Source organism: Saimiri boliviensis, chromosome 1, assembly GCF_048565385.1.
Source record: "Saimiri boliviensis isolate mSaiBol1 chromosome 1, mSaiBol1.pri, whole genome shotgun sequence".
In the NCBI taxonomy this organism is placed as follows: Eukaryota; Metazoa; Chordata; class Mammalia; order Primates; family Cebidae; genus Saimiri; species Saimiri boliviensis.
This window is the reverse complement of record NC_133449.1, coordinates 166,291,555-166,316,289: the sequence shown is the minus strand read 5'-3', so window position 1 is coordinate 166,316,289 and position 24,735 is coordinate 166,291,555. Positions and strand designations below refer to the sequence as shown.

General features: G+C 38.3%; 1 protein-coding gene across 7 annotated transcripts in view; it reads left to right on the top strand.

The window, feature by feature from the left end:
* The window catches only part of FAM13B (family with sequence similarity 13 member B), a 98,454-nt gene extending 74,893 nt beyond the window's left edge, over positions 1-23,561 (top strand). For 4 of the 7 annotated variants that reach the window (XM_010344497.3, XM_010344495.3, XM_039475324.2 and 1 more), the window contains 13 exons: positions 936-984; positions 1,702-1,849; positions 4,844-4,909; positions 7,235-7,445; positions 8,444-8,573; positions 9,198-9,279; positions 11,512-11,741; positions 15,134-15,217; positions 15,461-15,556; positions 18,300-18,383; positions 18,478-18,641; positions 19,760-19,861; positions 21,173-23,561. In XM_010344497.3, the coding sequence (XP_010342799.1) occupies positions 936-984; positions 1,702-1,849; positions 4,844-4,909; positions 7,235-7,445; positions 8,444-8,573; positions 9,198-9,279; positions 11,512-11,741; positions 15,134-15,217; positions 15,461-15,556; positions 18,300-18,383; positions 18,478-18,641; positions 19,760-19,861; positions 21,173-21,296 (1,570 nt within the window). In that variant the 3' untranslated portion in view covers positions 21,297-23,561. The remainder of the gene's footprint in view (positions 1-935; positions 985-1,701; positions 1,850-4,843; positions 4,910-7,234; positions 7,446-8,443; positions 8,574-9,197; positions 9,280-11,511; positions 11,742-15,133; positions 15,218-15,460; positions 15,557-18,299; positions 18,384-18,477; positions 18,642-19,759; positions 19,862-21,172) is intronic. The other 3 variants (XM_010344496.3, XM_039475355.2, XM_003933950.4) reach the window with 1 other exon arrangement.
* The last annotated feature ends 1,174 nt before the right edge of the window (positions 23,562-24,735 follow it).

Genomic DNA, 24,735 nt, shown 5'->3' with positions numbered 1-24,735 from the left:
AGGTGATTAGGTCTTCTAGGCCGCTTAAGTAGTATTTACTCATCCTACCATTTGCTGCTACTCTAAGCAAAGGAATGCCTTTAAACTTGTCAGAGCATTGAGTTCATTTCTTCTGCTCAGCAAAAATAAGGTAATTATCTGTATGGGAAAATGACTTGCCATATTTAGATTAAGACATGTCTCCTGAGTGCATACTCTGTTATGGCCAGTTAGAAGTGACATCTTGATGTGTCGTTGTAAATTGCCACAGTGCCTTTGAGGAAAAGAACTTTTCCATAGTAGGCATATTGATGATCTATAATATAATAGCAGGTGCTCTGTTGACTGAAAAATTGGTACGGATCATTTGTAACAGCTTGCTGTAACACTTGTTCTAAATACGGGTTAGTTTTTTGGAGGAAATAAAAGGTGAACTGAAATTTTTAAAAAATTTCTCTTTAGAATGTTTTGAGGAGGAAAAGATTTGGAAGTAGTAACCTTCTTTGTTTGGAAGTAGCAACCTTGTGATAGAAAACAGTCAGATTTAAAGTAAAAGACAGTGATACCTTCTTAAAAAGTCTTTAGAAGTCTCAAGAGTAGAGAGAATAGAGCTGTTTGATTAAAGCATTTACTTTATAAATCTTTATTATACATTCATCCTTTTGTGTTTCTACTTACTGTGGATTTTAGTTTTCATTTTATAAAGGTTTTTCTTTTTTGCTGTGGTTTGTGGAGTGGAGTAGGGAACATTACTTGATTTTTCTAAACCCAAAGTGATTCTGTGGATCTTCTTAGTATTGTGTGGTTTTTCAGATACAGGGCTCCAAAGAATGGGCATATGTCCAGTTGTCATTTTCTCTTCACATGTAGTTGAGAAGAGGAATCTAGGTAAGAAATATATAATGATAGTAACCTTTTTATTCTCAATATACTAACAACTTTACTTGTATTTTTAGGGAAGAATATTTGTTATTTGACAGTGATAAATTGTCACACTTGATTCTGGTAAGAACTATTTTTTATCTTACTCTTTAAAAATTTACCTAGGTTTAAACCGTCTGTTATGTCTGGTCTTTAACTTGGGTTAGCTAGGTTTAAATATTTAAATGTAAATACTCTTATCAAAGAGTTTACAGTTAAACAACAACTTACTTTGCCACTTTTGGTCACAAGAAACTTGGTTATGAAAACGCTTTCCTGAATTTGGCACGCAAACTTATCTCCTGATGAGACATACTATAAAACTGCATTTTTGCCGGGCACGGTGGCTCAAGCCTGTAATACCAGCACTTTGGGAGGCCGAGGCAGGTGGATCACAAGGTCGAGAGATCGAGACCAACCTGGTCAACATGGTGAAACCCCATCTCTACTAAAAATACAAAAAAAATTAGCTGGGCATGGTGGCGCGTGCCTATAATCCCAGCTACTCAGGAGGCTGAGGCAGGAGAATTGCCTGAACCCAGGAGGCGGAGGTTGCGGTGAGCCGAGATCGCGCCATTGCACTCCAGCCTGGGTAACAAGAGCGAAACTCGTCTCAAAAAAAAAAAACAAAAAAACTGCATTTTTATATTTGAATATAGTTTGCACAGTGGGAGTGGGACAGTTGGCTATATAGGCACAGTAAACCAGTGAAGACTACACATGGATATATGCTGGATGTCTTGAAGCTGGGCGTGAAAAAATTCCGTAGTTGTGAAATGTATTCTTTATTTTAAAATACAGGATTCTAGTAGCAAGATATGTGATTTGAATGCCAACACTGAATCAGAAGTACCAGGAGGTCAAAGTGTTGGTGTTCAAGGGGAAGCAGCATGTGTCCATATTCCACATTTAGATCTGAAGAATGTTTCTGATGGTGATAAATGGGAAGGTAATTTTACCCACACACATTGTTTTCCTGATAATGTTATTTGTAACTGAAATTACCCTAAGCAATGATAAGAGTACAACCCTTTTCTGGATAACTTTATTCATCTTGATCTTCTGTTCTCCCTTTCCTATAAGATGAGCAAGTGAGTATTTTTAGTGAAACACACTGAGATTATGGGACAGCATCTCATATGAACTAGAAGTTCTTATCTGATCCATCAGCAGCTTTGAAAATGGATGTTAGAACTGATCTTTTTAAAAAGTCACCCAGCCTACGTTTTTGCTAATAGTTAAAATCAGGTACTATCTCCCAGTCTTTGAAAGCCCAGTATGTTAAGGCGTAGGGATCTCACCAATTTAAACAGAGTATAATTATTACCTTGCCATTAGAATCATCAGTAATACTTTTTTGAAAAATGACCTTCAAGGGTACTTCTAAACAAATATTGTACCATATTCCTATATCTCTGTCTTAGGTTATGAAGGTATGGTGCAGGGGATGCTAAAAATTTGCACAAAGGAGAGAAGTTAAAAATTAACAAGCAGACGGCCGGGCGCGGTGGCTCAAGCCTGTAATCCCAGCACTTTGGGAGGCCGAGGCGGGTGGATCACGAGGTCAAGAGATCGAGGCCATCCTGGTCAACATGGTGAAACCCCGTCTCTACTAAAAATACAAAAAATTAGCTGAGCATGGTGGCGCATGCCTGTAATCCCAGCTACTCAGGAGGCTGAGGCAGGAGAATTGCCTGAACCCAGGAGGCGGAGGTTGCAGTGAGCCGAGATCGCGCCATTGCACTCCAGCCTGGATAACAAGAGTGAAACTCTGCCTCAAAAAAAAAAAAATTAACAAGCAAACAACATGGATGTATACATTTCTCAAAAGTCAGCAGATACATAGATTTTTGTGTTTCTTTGTATATAAAGTGTTCTTTTTACTTCAAGAGAATCAAAACCTGGGGAAATTTACTGATACCTGCAATTTACTCTGAAATCCATGAAAAAAACAAGATGGTTAATGGATGGATACATGTTATAAAGCAAGTATAGTAGAATATTAATGATAGATTGTGATTGGTATATGGATATACAGTGTAAAGTTCTTTCAATTTTGCTATCTATTTGTAAACTTTCAAATAAAATGTTGAATGGGAGTGGGAAACAAACAATAAATTTGGATCTAGGAGTTCTTCTGGATCGTACACCTTGGTAAAGAGAAAATGAGGTAACTCAAGAATCTTAAGCAGAGCTGCATGTACATTCACTTGGATGAAGATCCCTGGGTTGTCTTATCTTTGGCAAGTTATCTGTTGACATATGCTGGCAATAACAGGAATTGTAATGCCAGTGCCATGGACTCCTTTTGGCACTGTAAGTGTACTCACCTGATTGCAAATGGAGTGTGTGTGGTTTTTTTTTTGTTTTGTTTTTTTTTTAGGAGCCCCAACCAAGTCATTGTCTGTGCCAATTTTTATTGCTGTCTCCTCCCCAGCTTCGTTTTTATATAGGTCTAGATGTTTGGCATCCCCAGTCACATATTATCTGTTTTAACTTAGACTAAATTAGGAAGTTGTCTTTCATTTGCTTTGTTTGGGTTATTCAGGACATTTAGAGTTTATGAAGATGCTTCCCATTGTTAGGGTATATGTTAGCATACTTGTGGCAGTTGGAAATTAATGTTCTTTTTTGTTATTTATTATGGCTAAAATAAAAGGAGTGGTGGTTGACAGACCATCTCTTAAAGCCTTGCTAGGAAGTGAGTCTTCAAAAGCAGCAGCTGGGATTCTGATAAAGCACTTTTGTTTCTTCCTATTAGAAGATGCAGATAAGTAGTTCTTTATGATCTTTGGCCTGGGAGTCCTGATTAAATTTTAAGCATAGAAGAGCAGTTGTTTTCATTGTCTGAAGAGAATGGACATTCTCTGTCCAGCTTCAGTGTTCTTGAGTCTCCCCAAAATAGAACCGGATACTGACTGTCCTTTTTTCCATGTCAGAATCCAGCACTTATACCTTGGTATAGATAAAGAAGGCAACCTGTAGGCTACTGATGCCTGATTTTCAATCACAGAGTTGCCCTGGCTCAACAGCCTAAGCAAGTTTGTGTAGATCTCCTTCTTGCTCTTCCAGGAATAGGGGTTCCTGACTTTCAGACAGCCAATGGTTAGAGACACCTGAGTGAACTTCCCAGCCATGAACTGCGCATGTGCTTGGTAGAGTAGCTGTTAGTAGACCATGTCATTCCTTCCAACTTTGTCACTAATGCAAACATTGATTTTCCACAATTAGGAGTTTAGGATATTCTAAATGAAAAAGTCTTATTTCCTTAAGAAACAACCTGCTTTAGACCCTGGATACCTTGGAATCACAGATATGCTTTGTTTGATGTGACTCTGTAGAGAAGTGGGATGACTCCAAATAGAGGCCTATATCACTATTCCTAAGTATATGGTTTCTGTTTTGTTTTTTTTCCTCAAAGAATGAGAAAAATAGTCAGCATAATGCAGTAGGTAGCAAGCAGGTAGCACATGACTGTCACCAGTATGAATCTGTAGCAGCTGTTCACAAAGTTTTGACTTTCAATGGAAGTAGATACTATTTTCAGATTCTCTCCTGCTATCTCTGGAATGAAATGCAGTAGGATTTTTTCAAAGAGCAAACTAAGGGAGATTTTTTTCTTTAAAATCATTTATATCGAAAAGCTTCAAACAGAACCTGCTTAAGAATTTCCATTTCTTCAGTTTTATGTTTGGGTAAAATAGCACTACTTTGAGCTTTTTCCCCCTTTTTTGCATTGCTTGCCGAAATGCAAATGTTATGTTTGTATTTGTTAAAATCTAGTTAGTAGTAATTTCTTTTAATAAGGTTTTTGAGCAGAATGCCTAACTGGTTTTAGGGAAATGTTTTTGGTATCTTTGGCTTTGTGTTATGTGTATGGTTTGTTCTGACTGTGCTGTGTGTTCACTTTAGTATTTTTTGCCATTTTTTTCCATTTTATTAGCGTCATGCCTTATCACTTTTCCCCTCATTGATTTCAAAACAATGCATCTGCAGAGAGATGGGGAGGGTAAGTATGGTTCACCATAGTTTAGTTTTTTTGCCTTTTTATGGTTCACTTTGTTTGTCTCTTTATTAAGCCCTTCTCCTGCTGTCCCCATATCTTAGGAAGACTGTTCTGGGTTAAAAGTGAATCCAGAAAAACTTGTTACTTTTGTCTTTTCTCATAAAATGTTTACTACCGTTACTTATTTGCTGGGACACAGGTACAAGGGTTGCTTTGAAAACCACTTTATTGTTGGGTTTATTGTGGGATTGCACGCTTTGTACCCAGTTTTTAATTGTCAAATTGATCTGGACTTCAAAAACAAACAATTATGTTCTTACTATTTTGAAAGGAAAGGTAATGCTTTAAATGGCTAATGCATAAAGTTAAACTAAATTATTAAAGCAGCGCTCTTAGCTATTGTGTTAGGAAAAATAAAACATCACTCGAATTTTGACACTGTCAAGCCATCTTTATATTCATTTTTACTACTACTAATAGCCATAACATCAAATTTTTAAATTGTAGTCATTAAAAAACTTGCTGGACGTGGTGGCTCATGCCTGTAATCCTAGTACTTTGGGAGGCCGAAGTGGTTTGATCACTTGAGGTCAGGAGTTTGTAACCAGCCTGGCCAACAAGGTGAAACCCCATCTCAACTAAAAATGCAAATATTAGCCAAGCATGGTAGTGGTCTTCTGTAATTCTAGCCACTCAGGAGGCTGAGGCAGGAGAATCACTTGAACCCAGGAGGCAGAGGTTGCAGTGGGTCAAGATTGTGCCACTGCACTCCAGCATGGGTGAGAGAGCAAGACTCTGTCTCAAAAAAAAAAAAAAAAAAAAGAAAGAAAGAAAGTTAGTGTGTAGATGGGAATTTTTTTTTCCCCTCCTGTACTTAATTTTGTATTTGGAGTATATTTGTGGATTATGTGTATGATGTTCTTTATGTAACCAGACATTATATTTGCAAAGACACCGAATGTATTAACATAGCTTTCATTTGAGAGCGTACAGGATAACTGCAGTAAAGTAAATGTGCTTAAGAAGGCCTAGTGCTGGGCCGGGCGCAGTGGCTCAAGCCTGTAATCCCAGCACTTTGGGAGGCCGAGGCAGGTGGATCACGAGGTCAAGAGATCGAGACCATCCTGGTCAACATGGTGAAACCCCGTCTCTACTAAAAATACAAAAATTAGCTGGGCGTGGTGACGCGTGCCTGTAATCCCAGCTACTCAGGAGGCTGAGGCAGGAGAATTGCCTGAACCCAGGAGGCGGAGGTTGCGGTGAGCCGAGATCGCGCACCATTGCACTCCAGCCTGGGTAACAAGAGCGAAACTCCGTCTCAAAAAAAAAAAAAGGAAGGCCTAGTGCTATTAAGTTTTGTCTTAGTAATACTTTTGAGTATTATTAAAATATATATTATATGTAGGAATCCTGTAACAGAAGATAACTGCCACAGTTTAATATTAGAGGCCAGGTGCTGTCAGGTGAATTAGCTCCACCTTTGGGAATGTTAGAATTCTTCCAGAGTCAGAGAGCTCCACTTGGTGAGTGTTCTGTGTAACATGGGGAATAGCTCTCACTTTTTCTTAACATAGCTATTTGACAGTGAGGGATAGGTCATACACCTGGTATGATTTGGTTTTTAAGTTAAATTTCTAAGAACTGTTGAATGTTGCTGTTTCTCGTTTTCCCCTACTTGAAAAGTAACATTTGTAAATAAAACATGTTTAGACAAGTTCAGAATTATATTAAGTAACATCTTTAGAATTAAAGAGCTTGACAGTGTCCTTTCTTGCTTTGCCACTGGGTTCAGAAATTTAAATTTATATGAAAATAGAACTCTGGGCTGGGCACTGTGGCTCACGCCTGTAATCCCAGCACTTTGGGAGGCCGAGATGGGAGGATCACTTGAGCCTGGGAGTTCAAGACCAGCCTGGCCAACATAGTGAAACCTCATCTCTAACAACAGCAAAAAAAAAGAAAATTAGTCAAGTATAGTGGCAATTGCTACTTATTCCCAGCTACTTGGGAGGCTGAGGTAGAAGGATTACTTGACCCTAGAAGGTCAAGGCTGCAGTGAGCCATCATCATGATACTCAACTCCAGCCTGGGCAGCAGAGCAAAACCTCATCTCAAAAAAAATACAAAATTCTGGGCTAAAAATTGAAGCTTGAATAATTTTAAACTATAGTAGGCTTTGTGAAGATCCTAGTATCTCTTGTTTTTAAATATATATATGAACCACTACATAAGGATATGATTTAAGGAACGCATAGCTGGTATTTTATGACATTTTTCCCATGTGGAATCAAGAAATCCATGGTACTATTCTTTGTGTTTGTTTTATAGAGCCATTTCCTGCTTTTAAGTCTTGGCAGGAGGACTCTGAGTCTGGAGAAGCTCAGCTGTCTCCACAAGCTGGAAGAATGAATCATCACCCCTTGGAAGAGGACTGTCCTCCAGTATTGTCACACCGCAGTTTAGATTTTGGGCAAAGCCAGCGTTTTCTACATGATCCAGAAAAGTTGGATTCCTCATCTAAAGCACTATCTTTTACTAGGTATGTGATTTTTATGTACTTACAAGAGGCAATTCCTGTTATATACCCAAGTCTTCTGAGAGATTTAGTCTTCCTGCCTGGGCAACAAGAGCGAAACTCTGTATCAAAAAAAGAAGATTTAATCTTCTAAACCTAGAATTCAGAGCTTTCTCCCTCATTTTATGGAACACATTTTTATGACTTTTTTTTTTTTTTTTTTGACCCTACTGAGTTCATTGAGGTGTAGTGTTTGAAGTTTGCTCTCAAATAGACATTTTCTTGTGGTGTATTCATTTATTTATGTATTCTTCCCGGAAATACAGAGTGCTGTAAAGGAAGCAGCAAGTGCTGCTGGGCAATTCCTAATCTTTTCTTCTCAAAGCCTTTAATGGATCTGAATGTCAAAAACTTTACTATGCGGTTTGAACAGTTACAAGAGTGCTGAGCTGCTAGGTATTTTTTGTTTCTTTTCTGCCTTCATCCAAGCCAGTTTTAAATGATTCCAAACTGTTTTTTTTTTTTTTTTTTTTTTTTTTTGAGACGGAGTTTCACTCTTGTTACCCAGGCTGGAGTGCAATGGCGTGAACTCGGCTCACTGCAATCTCCGCCTCCTGGGTTCAGGCAATTCTCCTGCCTCAGCCTCCTGAGTAGCTGGGATTACAGGCACGCGCCACCACGCCCAGCTAATTTTTTGTATTTTTAGTAGAGACGGGGTTTCACCATGTTGACCAGGATGGTCTCGATCTCTTGACCTCGTGATCCACCCGCCTCGGCCTCCCAAAGTGCTGGGATTACAGGCTTGAGCCACCGCGCCCGGCCCCCAAACTGTTTTAATCACCACTTGTATTAGCTAAATTTGTGGTCCATAACACTACAGTGTTTCTTTATACTACCTGTCCTTTAGTGTTAGGAATTAAAGATATACTTTATTGGTAATAGTGTTATGTCAGGGCAATAATAGATACAGTGTTGGTACTTGAAAATTTAACTTACAGTGTTGGCTTTATGTTTTAATTTAGAATTCGAAGATCATCCTTTAGTTCAAAAGAAGAGAAGAGAGAAGACAGAACACCTTATCAGTTGGTCAAGAAACTTCAGAAAAAAATTAGACAATTTGAGGAACAGTTTGAAAGGGAAAGAAATAGCAAGGTAACTTTGTAACATTGCCCTGAGTGAGCGAAATCTAATATTAAAACTGAAAGGAGGGTTTTTCGAGAGCATTAGTTTAGATCTGTGTGAGAAAGGTAACAAATCTGAGATGCCCAGAGGAATAGCGATAATGTAGATCTGAAGCTATGTAACTCCTTAGCCTCCTGACTTCCAGGCCAGTATTCTTGTCATTTGCACTGTGGCATCTTTATATTTCTATTGGCAAAACAGCTTTTCGAATTTTTAAAGCAAGTGCTTTACATTGACAAATCATGTTAGTGGTATTTCTGCTTTATCAAAAACCACAAGTGCCAAGTGGGGTGGAGAGGGAGTTTGTGAGGGATGAAATGGATGAGGGAAAGAGAGTTTTATTAATTAGAGCATGTGAAGTGAATGAGTCCTGTACTTGGAGTCAGAAGACCCATATTCAAATCTGGCTTCTGCCAGTTACTAGACCCTGCCCCGGGAGAACTTGACTTAATATCCTGCCCTATTTAATTAAAATAAGATGAAATAAGAATTGAGTAGTCTTTTCTGTGGCAACTGTAAAATATTATTTGGATATAAATTAATGTAACTATTGTTTATCACAAGGGTCAGTGATTCTGCTTTGTAATTTTTCAGCCCTCCTACAGTGATATTGCTGCCAACCCAAAGGTATTAAAATGGATGACAGAGCTTACAAAACTGCGGAAGCAAATTAAAGGTATATTATGTGCCATTTTGTGAAAAATTATTTATATTAATGTCTAAGAATTACAATTAAAACTTTTGATAATTTTAAATCTTGAGCAGTTTGACAAAAATAAAAGTTACCTTTTTTCCTTTTATTAGGGTCAAAATTGCATACTGTAATACTGTTATAGTACAGTACTGTGGTTCTGTATTATAGTTTAAATGTCTTTATTGTGTTTTTATTAGTAATATATTTTTGAAAGATACCTGAGATTATGTATTTTTAAATGAAATGATGTTTATAAAGTTTATCTGAAATACCTTTCAAATATTAAGCAGCTTTGAGTTTTTTTTTGGCGGATATTTCACTAAGATTTCTTGGTAGGTATTTTCATCTAAGACTAAGACTGTCTTATCATAGTGACTCGTTTATACTACAAAGACTAAATTGTAACTCTTGATTGATAAACTAGGCCTTGCATTTCTGGGTATCAACCCAGAATAGTAATTGTTGAAGTATATTTACTTTGTAGATGTTTAGTGAGTACACGTTTTAATAGTTACTACTTTATCTGCGCCAAATATGGATTTATTATCTAGAGCATCACTTTGGTTTATTCATTTAAATTTACTCAGTAAAGTTGTGTTGTTTTGTTTTATTTTGTTTTGAGACAGAGGTTGCCCAGGCAGGAGTTCAGTGACGCCATCTCAGCTCACTGCAACCTCTGCCTCCTCGGTTCGAGTAATTCTTGTGCCTCAGCCTCCCAAGTAGCTGGGATTATAGGAGCATGCCACCAAGCCCAGATAATTTTTGTAATTTTAGTAGAGCTGGGGACAAACGCCCTTCTACTAAATCTTCTGTGCCAGAAGAGCTCCTTATTCCATATTTTACCAGGATGATACTATTCAGAGAGGTCTCTTTTGTCAGTCCCATCCAATGTAGTTGTTCCTCCACAAATTATATTCCTTTTAGCACTGTGACTCCATCCTGTTTATCTTACTTATAGATCGTAGTATTTTTTAAAGTTATTTTACTAATCTGAGTATTTGGTTATTGTTTTTCCTTCCCTGAATACATGTTCCACGAGAACAGGGATCATGTCTGTTTTGTTTTCCTCTGTATCCCCTGTGCTCATCAGAGTATTTTATTCTATAGTATGCTCTCTAAGGATATAAAAATGATGGCTTGCTCTCTCCTTTTTCTTTTTGTTTTTTTTGAGACAGAGTCTCACTCTGTTGCCCAGGCTAGATTGCAGTGGGCAAACCAAGAGGTTTACTGCAGCCTGAGCCTCCCACCCCAACCTCCCAAGTATCTGGGACTTACAGGCAGGCATTTGCCACCGTGCTCAGTTATTTTATTTATTTATTTTTTTGAGACAGACTGACAGGACTATCACCCAGGCTGGAGTGCATTCCCATGATGTTGGCTCACTGCAGCCTCCGCCTCCTGGGTTCAAGTGATTCTCCTGCCTCAGCCACACAAGTAACTGGGATTACAGATGTGTGCCACCACACCTGACTAACTTTTGTATTTTTGTTGGCGATGGTGTTTTGCCATGTGGGCCAGGCTGGTCTCAAACTCCTGACCTCAAATGATATGCCCACCTCAGGCTCCCAAAGTTATGGGATTACAGGCGTGAGCCACCACACCCGGCTTCAGCTAATTTTTAAAAATTCTTTGTAGAGGCTGCGCAGTGGCTCACACCTGTAATCCCAGCACTTTGGGAGGCTGAGGTGAGTGGATCATGAGGTCAGAAGATCAAGACCTTCTTGGCCAACATGGTGAAACCCATCTCTACTAAAAATACAAAAAAATTAGCTGGGTGTAGTGGTGCATGCCTGTAGTCCCAGCTACTCAGGAGGCTGAGGCAGGAGAATTGCTTGAACCCAAGAGGCAGAGACTGCAGTGAGCTGAGATCACGCCACTACACTGCAGCCTGGGCAGCAGTGTGAGACTCCGTCTCAAAAAAAATTTTTTTCTTTTGTAGAGATGGGGTCTCACTCTGTTGTCCAGGCTAGTCTCAAACTCCTGGGCTCAAACAATCCTTTCTCAGCCTCTCAAAGTTCTGGGATTACAGGTGTGAGTCTAGAATAGCTGTCTTGCTGTTTTTTTCTTCTTAAATGTTTTATTTGGCTTTGAAATTTCTGAGTCTGTGTGCTACTAATGCCTACTTTCTTGTTGTATGTCTTGCTTATGCTTTGACCTGGTCACATTTTAGCTAAAACCAATTATTATTTATCTGTCTTTATTTCTGAAATGTAGATGCAAAACACAAAAGTTCTGATGGAGAATTTGTACCTCAGACACGTCCACGTAGTAACACTCTTCCAAAAAGCTTTGGCTCTTCTCTAGACCAGGAAGATGAAGAGAATGAAGATGAACCCAAGGTCATTCAGAAGGAGAAGAAACCAACTAAAGAAGCAACCCTTGAACTTATTTTTAAAAGACTGAAAGAAAAACGTATTGAGAGGTGTCTTCCAGAAGATATCAAGGTAATTTTGAGTTACGATTTTTGCGCAGATTAGCCTTTAGAATTCCTGAAACAAAATAATTACTATAGTAGGATAGAGATATCTAAGTAGTCTGATTTTCCTGAATCTGCTCACCAACTTTACAGACAAAAACGTGCTTTAGTCAGCATAACAAAAGTACCATATACTTCAGGAACTGAGTCATAATAAAACTGAAAAACTAGAATACTAATGAGTTCATTTATGTTGGAGGGAGTTGGCAAGATGAGTGTGTAAAAGGACCTGAAACAAGTAGCTCATGCCTCTAATTTCAGCACTTTCTGAGGCCAAGGCAGGAGGATTGCCTGAGTCTAGGAGTTTGAGACCAGCCTGAGTAACCAAGTGAGACCCTGTCTCTACAAATAAAATTTAAAAATTAGTGCATGTGGTGGTGTGTACCTGTAGTCCAGTTACTTGGAAGGCTGAGGTGGGAGGATCAATGGAGTCTGGGAGGTTAGGACTGCAGTGAACTGTGCCACTAGCCTGGGTGACAGAGTGAGACCTTGTCCAATCAATCAATCAATCAGTCAATCAATAAACAAACAAAGAAACAAACAGACCTGAGTTTGAATTCTGTCCTGGTGTCTTAATAGCTATATGTATTGCGTTCCTGGCTTATGCCAGACATTGGCTAATTATATTTTATGTGTTATGCCACTCAGTCCCTTCAACAATCTTTTTTTTTTTTTTTTTGAGGCGGAGTTTCGCTCTTGTTACCCAGGCTGGAGTTCAATGGCGCGATCTCGGCTCACCGCAACCTCCACCTCCTGGGTTCAGGCAATTCTCCTGCCTCAGCCTCCTGAGTAGCTGGGATTACAGGCACGTGCCACCATGCCCAGCTGATTTTTTGTATTTTTAGTAGAGACGGGGTTTCACCATGTTGACCAGGATGGTCTCGATCTCGTGTGATCCACCCGCCTCGGCCTCCCAAAGTGCTGGGATTACAGGCTTGAGCCACCGCGCCCGGCTCCTTCAACAATCTTATAACGTATATGGATGTGATTATGTCCATTATTACTAACTTGATATGGTTGCTATGAGGATTAAATGAAAAAAAAAATTTTTTTTTTTTGAAGAGCCGTTATTCTTTTCCAGTAAAGCCTGTGCCTAGGGCAGTCCTGATCAAAGCCCTTGGCAACCTAAGCGTGTATTAGATGAGATTTGCTTAGAGAGTAGATGGTCTCAGGTGAACTTTTATCTAGGTAATAGTGAGTTCTGATGCAGAACTTGTATTTTGACAACACAGAGTACACTACTCTCAAGATCCAAATATTGGAGTCTTTCTTTCCCTTGAACAGAGCTAAATTAGTCATTCTCATCACTTCCCCTCTTTCCTTTTGCTTAAAAAAAATTTTTTTTTTTTTGGCTGGTTGTGGTGGCTCACACCTTTAATCCCAGCACTTTGGGAAGCCGAGGTGGGTGGATCACCTGAGGTCAGGAGTTTGAGACCAGCCCGGCCAACATGGTGAAACCCCATCTGTACTAAAAATACAAAACCATTAGCCAGATGTGGTGGCACACTCCTGTAATCCCAGCTACTTGGGAGGCTGAGGCAGGAGAATTGCTTGAACCTGGGAGACGGAGGTTGTCGTGAGCCACCTCCATCTACTCCAGCCTGGGCGACAGAGCAAAATGTAGTCTCAAAAAAATTTTTGTTTTTTGTAGAAAATTTTGTGTGTATATGTGGAAATCATGTCTTACTGTGTTGCCCAGGCTGGTCTTGAACTCATGGCCTTGAGTACTGAGATTATAGGTATGAACCACAGCACCAAGCCCTTTCTTTTAGTTTTAAGTTTTGTGTTAGAATAAATGTCTCCCTACCCCCTACAACCTTATTCAAATGTATTATCCTTAGTTTAAGACTGATTCAAGCTTGAGGTTGAAGTCACAGTGTTTGAAACTCTACTCAGCTATCCTCTACTGAATGTATATAATCTAAAGTTATTATAGCAAGATGTTATCCAGTGAATTTTTATCTTTAATTTTACTCTTGTGAGAAACCAGGGTAGTAGTAATGAGTCCTGGACATAAGTAGAGCGATTATTTGGTCTCGTGTTAAAGGATTTTTTTTTTTTTTTGAGATGGAGTCTGGCTTTGTTGCCCAGGTTGATGTGCAGTGGCATGATCTTGGCTCACTGCAGCCTCTACCTCCTGGGTTCAAGAGATTATCCTGCCTGAGCCTCCTGAGTAGCTGGGATTACAGGTGTCTGCCACCACAACTGGCTGGGGGGGGGTGTGTGTGTGTGTCTGTGTGTGTCTGTGTTTTAGTAGAGATGGGGTTTCACCATGTTGGCCAGGCTGGTCTTGAACTCCTGACCTTGTGATCTGCCCGCCTTGGCCTCTCTAAGTGCTGGGATTACAGGCATGAGCCATCATGCCTGGCAAGGGTATTCTTTATGCAAATTTTTACAAATTTTTTTGTAGAAAACTTTTTTTTGTGGAAATCATGTTTCACTGTGTTGCCCAGGCTGGACTTGAACTCTTGGCCTTAAGTGTTGAGATTATAGGTCTGAACCACAGCACCAAGCCCTGAGCACGTGTTCAGGTGTTAATAGTTGATCTATAGAATGAAGAGGACAAATTTGTTTTAATTAGTAGAGTATGCAGGACTTACCATATTTATTTGTCTGTGGAGCTTGTTTGTGGACAGATACATTTGGAAAGTATTACCTACTCTACTAATTAGACTTCTAAAAGCTGTGAGAAGAGTATTAGAGTATAAAGAATGTGCCAACCCAAATGAGGGGAAACTGAGGTAATAGAGAAGTCTGAGGTCACAAATGGACATTGTTGAGCTTTTTCCAGTATCTTTCCCCTGTACTGCTTCCAGATTTTCTTAATCATTTAGGAGAAATACTGTATTGTAAAACCTATGTGTGTGCACATGCACATGCATGCCCACTCATCTTAATGCCAGTAAAATGCCAACAACATTAAATAGTGAGAGTGTTATGTATGTTTACTCTCTGCTGGGTAGGCAGTGTTGCAAATGCTTTCCATTTAGTCTTCATTAAAGAACTCATTTAGTCTTCATTAAAGCCCTTTAAGGTAGAATGAAGTATTACCATTTTATACATGAGGATGTTGAATACAAAGAGGTTAGGTAATTTACTCAAGCCAGTATTCATAATCTATTCAGATAAAATGTAAATCAAGCCATCAAAGGGGTTTGTACCTACTTATTATAAGAGCAAATTGTACAAGAGACTGAAAATTTTGCCTGCAAATCTGTAAGCAAAGGGTGCATTAACCTGGGCTAAACTGTTGATGGTTTGCCCTTCCTGCCTAATTGTTTATATTGTGGGAGTGAGGAGAGTATTAATGGTGCCAGTGGAGTTAAAAAAATTTTTTTTGTTGTTGTTGCTTAATTCCAGAAAATGACCAAAGATCATTTGGTGGAAGAGAAAGCTTCTCTTCAAAAAAGTCTTCTTTACTATGAAAGTCAACATGGAAGGCCGGTAATATCTCTCTTGCTAAAAAGATTTGATTTTCTGTCTTAAAAAGGAACATGAATCACTTTTGTGGCTTACATTCTTCAGAGCTGTTTTTTGAGCATTATTTCCTACAGTTGGGGGATCGCATATTGATTTAATATAGCATTTGAAATTCAGGGAATAAGTCTTGTTAAATGTTTTGGACATTTAAAATTTGTTATGACTAGGAAATTTCTTTCTTTCTTTCTTTTTTTTTTCTTGCTTCAGGTGACCAGGGAAGAAAGGCACATTGTTAAGCCTCTCTATGATAGATACAGGCTTGTAAAACAAATGCTGACAAGAGCTAGCATCACTCCTATCCTTGTGAGTAAAACAAGCCATATTTCTCTAGTTCATTTTATCAAGTTGCACCCTCCAAAAAAAAAAAATTATTATTGTGGTATATTGGGGAAATATGCAGCCAAGGCAGAAATAATTGTCATTGTAAGGTGAGATTACTGATTTTAAAATATAAAATAGGTAACTAATCATGTCTGCTAGTATATCCCAAACACTTTTATAAGCATTTTTATGTATGCTTATGTCATTACATCCTGACAAGTAAAATCACAACAGGAAGAATATGATAGCATCGTTTCACAGGTGATGAAACTGAGACTTAGGCAGTGAGTCATGTGCCTAATCTACTTTGTAAGTGACAGAAGCAGAAAGAGAAACTCATTCAGACTCCTTGTCTAGTTTCTTTCCATTTAAATTAATGTCTTTGAAAATGCATCAGTTTTGTGGTGGCCATGATGATGTCCTTCTATTTGCATAATGATACAAGCTGACTTTTAAAATAACTTAATCTTTTTAATGAGAAAAAGTCACTTAAAATAATGCTTACTAGTATTGGTATACATTTTTAAAGAAAAATGAAAACTTTAATATATAAATGCAGATTAAGTGCTGTGTCCAAATTAACCTTTAGACAGTATGACTGCAGATAGATTGGTCTTGGGTTCAAATAGAAAACAGCATTTAGCCCATTCTGCATTATTTCCTATGAATTAATTCACTGAAACTTCTGGATTGCTGTGGCTTTCAGGCTATTTTTATATTGCTAGCCACTTGCATGGCAGCTTCCTTTAGGTGATGACTACCTGGTGACTTTTTTTCACCCAAATTTTACTTTAGATTCAAGGGGTATGTGTGCAGGTTTATTACCTGGGTATATTGTGCAATGCTGGGGTCTGGGGTACAAATAGTCCTGTGACCTAGGTACTGAGCATAGTACCCAGCAGTTTTTCACCCATTGCTCTCCTCCCTTCCCTTCCCCCTCTGGTAGTCCACACATAAACTGTATGTATGTTCTTATCATTTAGAATTTTAAAAATATTTGTCTGTTGTTGCCATTTTTGTGCCCATGAGTATCCGATGTTTAGCTCCCACTTACAGATGAGCACATTCAATATTTGCTTTGCTGTTCATGTGTTGATTTGCTTAGGATATTGGCCTCCAGCTGCCTCCATGTTACTCTAAAGGACATGATTTTGTTCTTTTTTATGGCTGTATAATATTCCATGTTGTATATGTACCACATTTTATCCAGTCCACTGTTGATGGGCACCTGATTTCATGACTTTGCTATTGTGAATACTGCTGGGATAACCATTTGACTGCATGTGTTTTTTTTTTTTGGTAGAATGATTTGTTTTCTTTTGGATATATATACCTAGTGATGGGATTGCTGAATGGGTAAATAAAATGTGGTAACCTCTCTTTTTTTTTTTTTTTTTTTGAGACGGAGTTTCGCTGTTACCCAGGCTGGAGTGCAGTGGCACGGTCTCAGCTCACTGCAACCTCCGTCTCCTGGGTTCAAGCAATTCTCCTGCCTCAGCCTCTTGAGTAGCTGGGACTACAGGCATGCACCACCACGCCCGCCTAATTTTTTTGTATTTTTAGTAGAGACGGGGTTTCACCTCTTGACCAAGATGGTCTCGATCTCTTGACCTCGTGATCCACCCGCCTCGGCCTCCCAAAGTGCTGGGATTATAGGCGTGAGCCACCACGCCCGGCCGGTAACCTCTTAAGCCATAAAAAAGAATGAAAGACTGATAGATGCCACAACATGAGTGAACCTTGGAAACAAGGTGAATGAGAGAAGCCTTACATAAAAAGCCACATATTATATGATCCCATTTGTATGAAACACTTAGAATAAGCAAGACCATAGAGACAGAATTTAGATTAGTAGTTATCAAGGGCTGGCCGGGGGCGGGGGAGAAGGCAAATGAGTGACAGCTAATGGGCACAGAGTTTCTTTTGAGGTAATGAAATGTTCTGAAATTAGTGGTAATAGTTGCACAACTTGGTAAATGTACTAAAAACCACCAAATCATACATTTTAAAAGGATGACTTTTATGATATGTAATTATATCTTAATAAAGCTATTATTTTCTTTTTTTTTTTTTTTTTTTTTTTTTTTTTTTTTTTTGAGACGGAGTTTCGCTCTTGTTACCCAGGCTGGAGTGCAATGGCGCGATCTCGGCTCACCACAACCTCTGCCTCCTGGGTTCAGGCAATTCTCCTGCCTCAGCCTCCTGAGTAGCTCGGATTACAGGAACGTGCCACCATGCCCAGCTACTTTTTGTATTTTTAGTAGAGACGGGGTTTCACCATGTTGACCAGGATGGTCTCGATCTCTTGACCTCGTGATCCACCCGCCTCGGCCTCCGAAAGTGCTAGGATTACAGGCTTGAGCCACCGCGCCCGGCCATAAAGCTATTATTTTCAAAAATGAATGAGAATCATCCTCAAACCAAAAAAGTTGACACCTATTCTTAAAAAGAAAAGTGCTTCCAATTAAACTATATGTATGTTCTTATTTAGAATTTTAAAAATATTTGTTGTATGAACTCTTTTAGAGTTCTCTAGACATAAATTATCTTCCTTGTGCATAAATAAAAATATAAGCAAAAATAAATTTAAGCATTTCCTAAAAATACTTAAAGCAAATGCTTAAGACTTTGAAAATAAAGTTTAAGATTCATAACATAATGAAGTGAAGCTTCACTGGACACTTTCAATACTTAAAATGTAAAACTACATTATTGATTGTTTTAGGGATCTCCATCCACCAAGCGAAGGGGTCAGATGTTACAGCCAATTATAGAAGGAGAAACTGCACACTTTTTTGAAGAAATCAAGGTAATCCTTTAAAGACATAATTATCTGATTCCTTCCCTAAAGAAAAAGTTCAAAGTCAAGGCATGTTTTACTCTCTGTTTGGGTATCTTTTTAGGAAGAAGAAGAAGATGGTGTTAATCTGTCCTCTGAGTTAAGTGATATCTTGAAAACTGCAGTACAGATACAGTCTTCATTGGAAAACTCTGAATCTGATGTTGATGAAAATCAAGAAAAACTGGCTCTGGATCTCCGATTGTCAAGTTCTCGAGCAGCTTCTATGTATGTATGCTGATTTGTGATTTTAGCCTATTTTTATAATAAAATGTATATGCCAAGAAATCTAATGTTAAATAATTAAGCATTTAGGAATTAGGTAAATCAATAATTTATCAAAGGACACAAGCTTTTTAAGTGTGATGTATTGTCATTCTCATTTTTATTTATTGAGATGGAGTTTTGCTCTTGTTGCCCAGGCTAGAGTGCAGTGGTGCAATCTCAGCTCTGTAACTTCCATCTCCCAGGTTTGAGTGATTTTCCTGCCTCAGCCTCCTAAGCAGCTGTGATTATAGGCATGCACCACCATGCCCAGCTAATTTTGTATTTTTAGTAGAGACAGGGTGTCTCCCTGTTAGCAGGCTGGTCTAGAACTCCTGACCTCAGGTGATCTGCTCTCCTCTGCTTCCCAAAGTGCTGGGATTACAGGCATGAGCCACTGCGCTTGGCATCATTATTTTTAAATAAATCATTACCATGTTTCAAAAATTAAAAAAAAAAAAAAAAAAAATCTAGCCAGGTGCAGTGGCTCATGCCTATAATCCCAGCACCTTTTGAAGTTGAGGCAGGAGGATCCCTTGAGGCCAGGAGTTCAAAACCAGCCTGGCCAACATAGTGAGACCCAGATGCTATAAAAATGTTTTTTAAATTAGCCAGGGGTGATGGTGTGCACCTGTAGTCCCAGATACTTGGGAGGCTTAGGCAAGAGGATTGCTTGAGGCCAGTATTGAACCACTGTGTTCCAGTCTGGGCGACAGAATGAGAGTGTCTGTAAAAAAGCAAACAAACAAATAAAATCCTGCAGTTGATTTATAACAAAGTACAGGAAGTAGTTGAGAGTTGATCTCTTTGTTCTATATCCACTTCTTTACCTTTGGACTGTATGGTGTATATCACTGGTTCTGAGCCCTGACTTCGCTTTACAATCACCTGCCGAGATTTTAAAGTACTGATGCTTTTGTCCTTCAGCTATTCTGACATAACTGGTTTGCAGTAGAACTTAGGCATTTGTAGACCTAAGAGTTCCTCAGCTGATTTCAATTTGCAGCCAATGCTAGAACCTCTGTTAAGAATATAATGAATCAAGTGTGCCCATCAGTATTTTCTTACCATTTTAATTCTAGGCCTGAATTACTGGAACAACTTTGGAAAGCCAGAGCTGAAAAAAAGAAACTACGCAAAACATTGCGGGAATTTGAAGAAGCATTTTATCAACAAAATGGAAGGTTTGTTGAGCATCGCAAAATTGAGTCATCTATCTCCTTTAACTCACAAGTTGACCATTTATTGAAATAGTGAAATATATGGGATTAGAAAGAAATTGTGCAGATAGGATGCTAGCATTGAAAAGTTTAAAAAAAATTCTTTATGTTCTGAGGCCCTTCTTTTAATGGCTAGGAATAGTAACAGCTAGTGTAAACAACATTTGATTAGCTATTTTCAGATTGTCTTAGGGAGCCTTGGTTGTGTTGCAGTGATTTTATATTCTTTAATTCTACATCCTTACCCTTTTGGGAGTAGTTGTGAACTGAAATATTTCTTATTTTAGAAAGATCTCATAACAGGAGTGGTATCCTCAACTAGTTTGGATTTTTTATTTTTTTACTGAGACCACTGTGCTCATGCTGTGTGTTGAGGCTGCCCATTCTCAAGGTGTGTAACAGTGTGCCAGGCATGTGGCTCCTATAATACACTATGGCACATGCCTTCATCTAACTATGTAATGCACAGTTGACTTGGTGGGGCTGTTTTAAAACTAAGAAAAATACATTCCAGTTCTGATGATGGCCAGAAGTTTGGGTTCAGTTATCTCAGGCCTGAGAAACATTTTTCTAAGTAGCTGGGTCATCTTACCAAGGTGATAGCTAATATTACAAATTCCAAAATATGTGTACTTTAATTCCCTTTGCCTTGTGAGTCTCCTATATAGGTTGGCACATATGGTTAAAAAAATCTGAAGTGCAAGAATGCATTTTCCCAATTGTCTTCTATTTCATTGTATCATTGGAAGAAAATTTTGCTTATAATTAGGATAGTTTGATGCTTTAGCTAGTGATGCCTTAGCTATTGAATTGCATTGGGTCATTACTGTAAAGTTAGAAAATTACTCTATTGCTGCAGTAAGGTAGTTTATTTTACGTGTCAATTCACTGGAGCCACAGTTAACTAAATGTCTGAAGTGACTCAGCGTAGCCTCCAACACTTAGTAGACACTGATCTGGCAGAGTCTAGCACTGGATGTCCTATTAAAATATTGGGTTTCCTCCAGTTATCTATATTGATTATTGATAAGTATAGCATCATTTAATCTATCAGTAGAGAAATTATCAAAAATTTTAGAAATGTTCCTTGGGCATGAGGGTATTAGTTCAATAATCTTTTTTTTTTTTTTTTTTTTTTTTTTTTTTTTTTTTTTACAGAGCAACTTTTTATTTGAGCTTATATTTAGTAACAGTATGTCTCATATTAGGACAACTTCTGGGTCCTTTTTTTCCAAATGATCTCTAGAACATTATAGATTTTATTTTCTCCCATAGGAATGCCCAGAAAGAGGATCGTGTTCCAGTGCTGGAGGAGTACAGGGAGTACAAGAAAATTAAAGCCAAGCTTAGGCTTCTTGAAGTTCTTATAAGCAAACAAGATTCTTCAAAATCCATATAAAATACGTTCCTTGAAAATTTATATCATAAAGTCAGTTGTATTCCTTGAAGCTATCATCGTGTATACTTGGCTGGTACTTAAATTCATTTTGTCAGGCACTCAGAGAATCTCACTTTGTACTTGATTGTGGTGCCACTAAACAAAACATATGATAGAAGGGTAAGTAGGCCCTCTCAAGGGAGCATAAGTGATGTTCCATATTAACCACAGACTGTCCTCTCCAACTTAACAAACATACAGTTTCCTTCATTGTTTTCTACTACAGATACATCCTTTTAGCAAAAGACTAGAATTTTATCCTTTCAACTTCAAGAACTTTGGAAATGCAAGCTTTTTGTTATTAACAACTTTTTGTTTCTCATTACTGAAGAAAATTGGAGGAAAATCTTCACACTGAATTCTTCTGTTGCCTTTTCCTTGCAGAATGACTGAAAATTTGAAAGAAACGCTTATAAAAGTGCACATATGCAACTGTGTTCTCTGTTTTCCTAGAAAACCAAAATCAAACTGAGATTTCAAGTCCTACTGTGGAATACCTTTCTGTTAATTCCCAAAGTAACACCTTCTCACAGGTAGTATGTTAGCAAAATTTTGCAATTAAGTGGTCACGCAGCTCCTGGATGAAGATAACAGTTGGTAGACCAAAAAGTGACCTTGCTTAGTACATTGAAAACACACAACACACATCACACACAGAACTGAATCATACCACATGCTGCCTATGGGACTTCAGTTACTGTTTCCTGAGTTACTGTTTATCTGCTGGCGATGGTGTGATTTGTCTGGATCAGATCCGCTCTGTTCCCTCTACCCATCTTCAGATAATGTGAGAAAATAGCCATGTCAGTACGTAGGAACTCTGATGGTGCTCAGATTTGTGTGTTCAATCAATGGGCCTAAATCAGCAAAATAATAATTATGCCTAAAGTAATTATCTGTTCTTAACAAGGGCTATACCACTGCATTTTCACATGTATCTTCATGAGGTTATCTTTTTCTTTCCCCCCTTCCACTTTTAATCAGCAAAATACGTAACAAGAAAAAAATCCAACACCACCACCCCTTTCAGGGACCACCCTTTGCTCAATCATCACATGCTGTTTGAAGCAGCTGTTTACAGGATATGTAGTGGTATGCCCCTTGTCATATACTCTTAGCATATCTTTTTTTCCTTTGGCTATGCATGGCTTTTCTTTAGGTACTCTCTCAGTATCATTCTGGTAATCATTGTTACGAAATGGTGATTTCATTTGTGCTAACTACAACAGCAGATTTGAGTCAGGCTTAATCTAAGTGTTAATTTTCTTTTTCTGGTGCTTTTTGGATCGATGACTGTCTCACTTTGACTATACCCATGTTTTGCATGCAGTAACTCATGCATGGTTTTCTTAGCTAATATTAACAATTTGTTCCATATAAAAATGGAATTTTTTAACATCCTTTAATAAGGTGAGGGAAGCATGAACCTCAGACTTCTGGCACTATTACATAGTAAGCACATGAAGTAGCTTGATAATAAATAGCAATTCTAGTACTTCACATTTCACTCGTGTGTGCAATGCCTTTTTTTTGGTGGGAGGGTTGGGAAAACCTAGTAGTGAATGTGTAGTTGGGGAATAAAGAAAAGCACTAAATCTTGCCCTTTTTGTGTGGTTTCCTTTTGATACAACTAGGTTATTCACAATGTATACCTAGAAAAGTGAAATTGAAAATGCCAAAAGATGTATCCTTTTTATTTGAATCCATCATGCAGTGTACATTTCAGATAATTTCCTTCAGTCTCCAGATAGGAGTGTATCCAAACATCTAATTTTATGTGCACTGTGTATTTTATATGAATGTCTTATTTTATATACCACATGCAAAAATGTCCATATGCACTATTTAAATGTTTTAAATAATATATTCCTTCTTTATAATGCTAAATCTATATGAGTACCATATTTTTATAAGTCAATGGCCTGACTGGTTTTATTTTAGGATTAACAGCTGCTTCATGATGTTATTCATTGTTAATGTTTGGCTGTGAGTAGAATACCTAAAAGTGGCATGGCGGCACTTATGCTCTGTGACAGTATTGTGTGTCATAGTTGAGCAGTAGGTGATAGAATTAGGCAGTTCGTGATAGTTTTACTTTGGTACAAATAAAAACTGTATATCTATATACAAATAATATATAGATATATATGTCTACCAGTATAATTGCATTGCTGTCTGGCACTTCATTGTACAGACTTTTGTAATAAAAGAACTTGAAAGTTCTAAGTCATTGTAAATGTATGTTTGTTTTTCCACCGGGTGTTTAAAAAAAAAAAAAAGACCTTAAGTGTTCCCTCACCTTAGGCTTTGTTTAAATGATCCCACCCAGGGGCGATGTTAGGGAACAACAGGGTCATTAAACTATTTGGCTGGCCACAACTCTGGGAAATGGTAGGGCAGGGAAGGGCCGTGTTGTTCATTCCCTTGTGCAAATCTGGGGAGAGCCACAGAGAGAACAGTTAGCATTTCTTGTTGCAGTGAATTTTCCTATTAAGAACTCTTGATGTATGGTTGCTTAAGAGAAGAGCTTGGCCTGAGAAAGGTAAGTAGTAATCTAAAAATGTCTTTGTATTTGAGTTTTAAAATTCAGGGACTGTTGAGCACCAATGTGGAAGTTGAGTGCTAACTAAGGTCAAATGATGTTGCTTGGGCTAAGACAACATATGGCTACTGTAGAGGGGCTTACATAGCCTACAAAAATTAGAAGAGTTTCTCTCTAATTTCCAAAACGACAGCCACACACAATTTTCCAGCCCTCCGAATAAGGCTGTTACAGGATCCTCATTTACACTTTCCAAACATAACTTCTTATGACACTGATAGGCCTACCCTGCTCTGTATTTTATTTTTGGGAAACCTTAAATGCATTACACCTTAGAAATGGTCTAGGTAAAATTCCAGTTTGAGGATGTTAGTGAAATTTCTGTAGGTGGCTGGGGAGTTTGTTCTACACTTTGGCTTTTTCCGGAAGACTTCAAATTCTAAAGAATGGAGGGAGATTACTTGAGTCTTACATAATGGTTTTTTTTAGAATCTTAAGCCTTTATCTATCTGTGGCCAAAGGAATTCAGAACATGGTACATGATGCACTTGATAGCACCAGTAGTTCTTCTACTTTGTAACTATGAGAAAACAGTCTTTCTCTACCTGCTTACTGAGCTATTACAGACCTGCCCTGTGAACTAGAAGCATTTTCTTTTACTCATCCCTCACTTTTCTAGAATTTGATAACCTCATTATAAAATCCTTTGTGTGTACCAGTGTGTGTATACCGGAGGCTTGTCGTAATATGCATGGATTGTACAGTGAGTCCCTGTCAGAGACACTTAATTCTGACCCTGAGGATAGTTTGATGATAGGTTGTTCAGTACTTTTAAGGTGTGCCTGATAAGAGTACAAG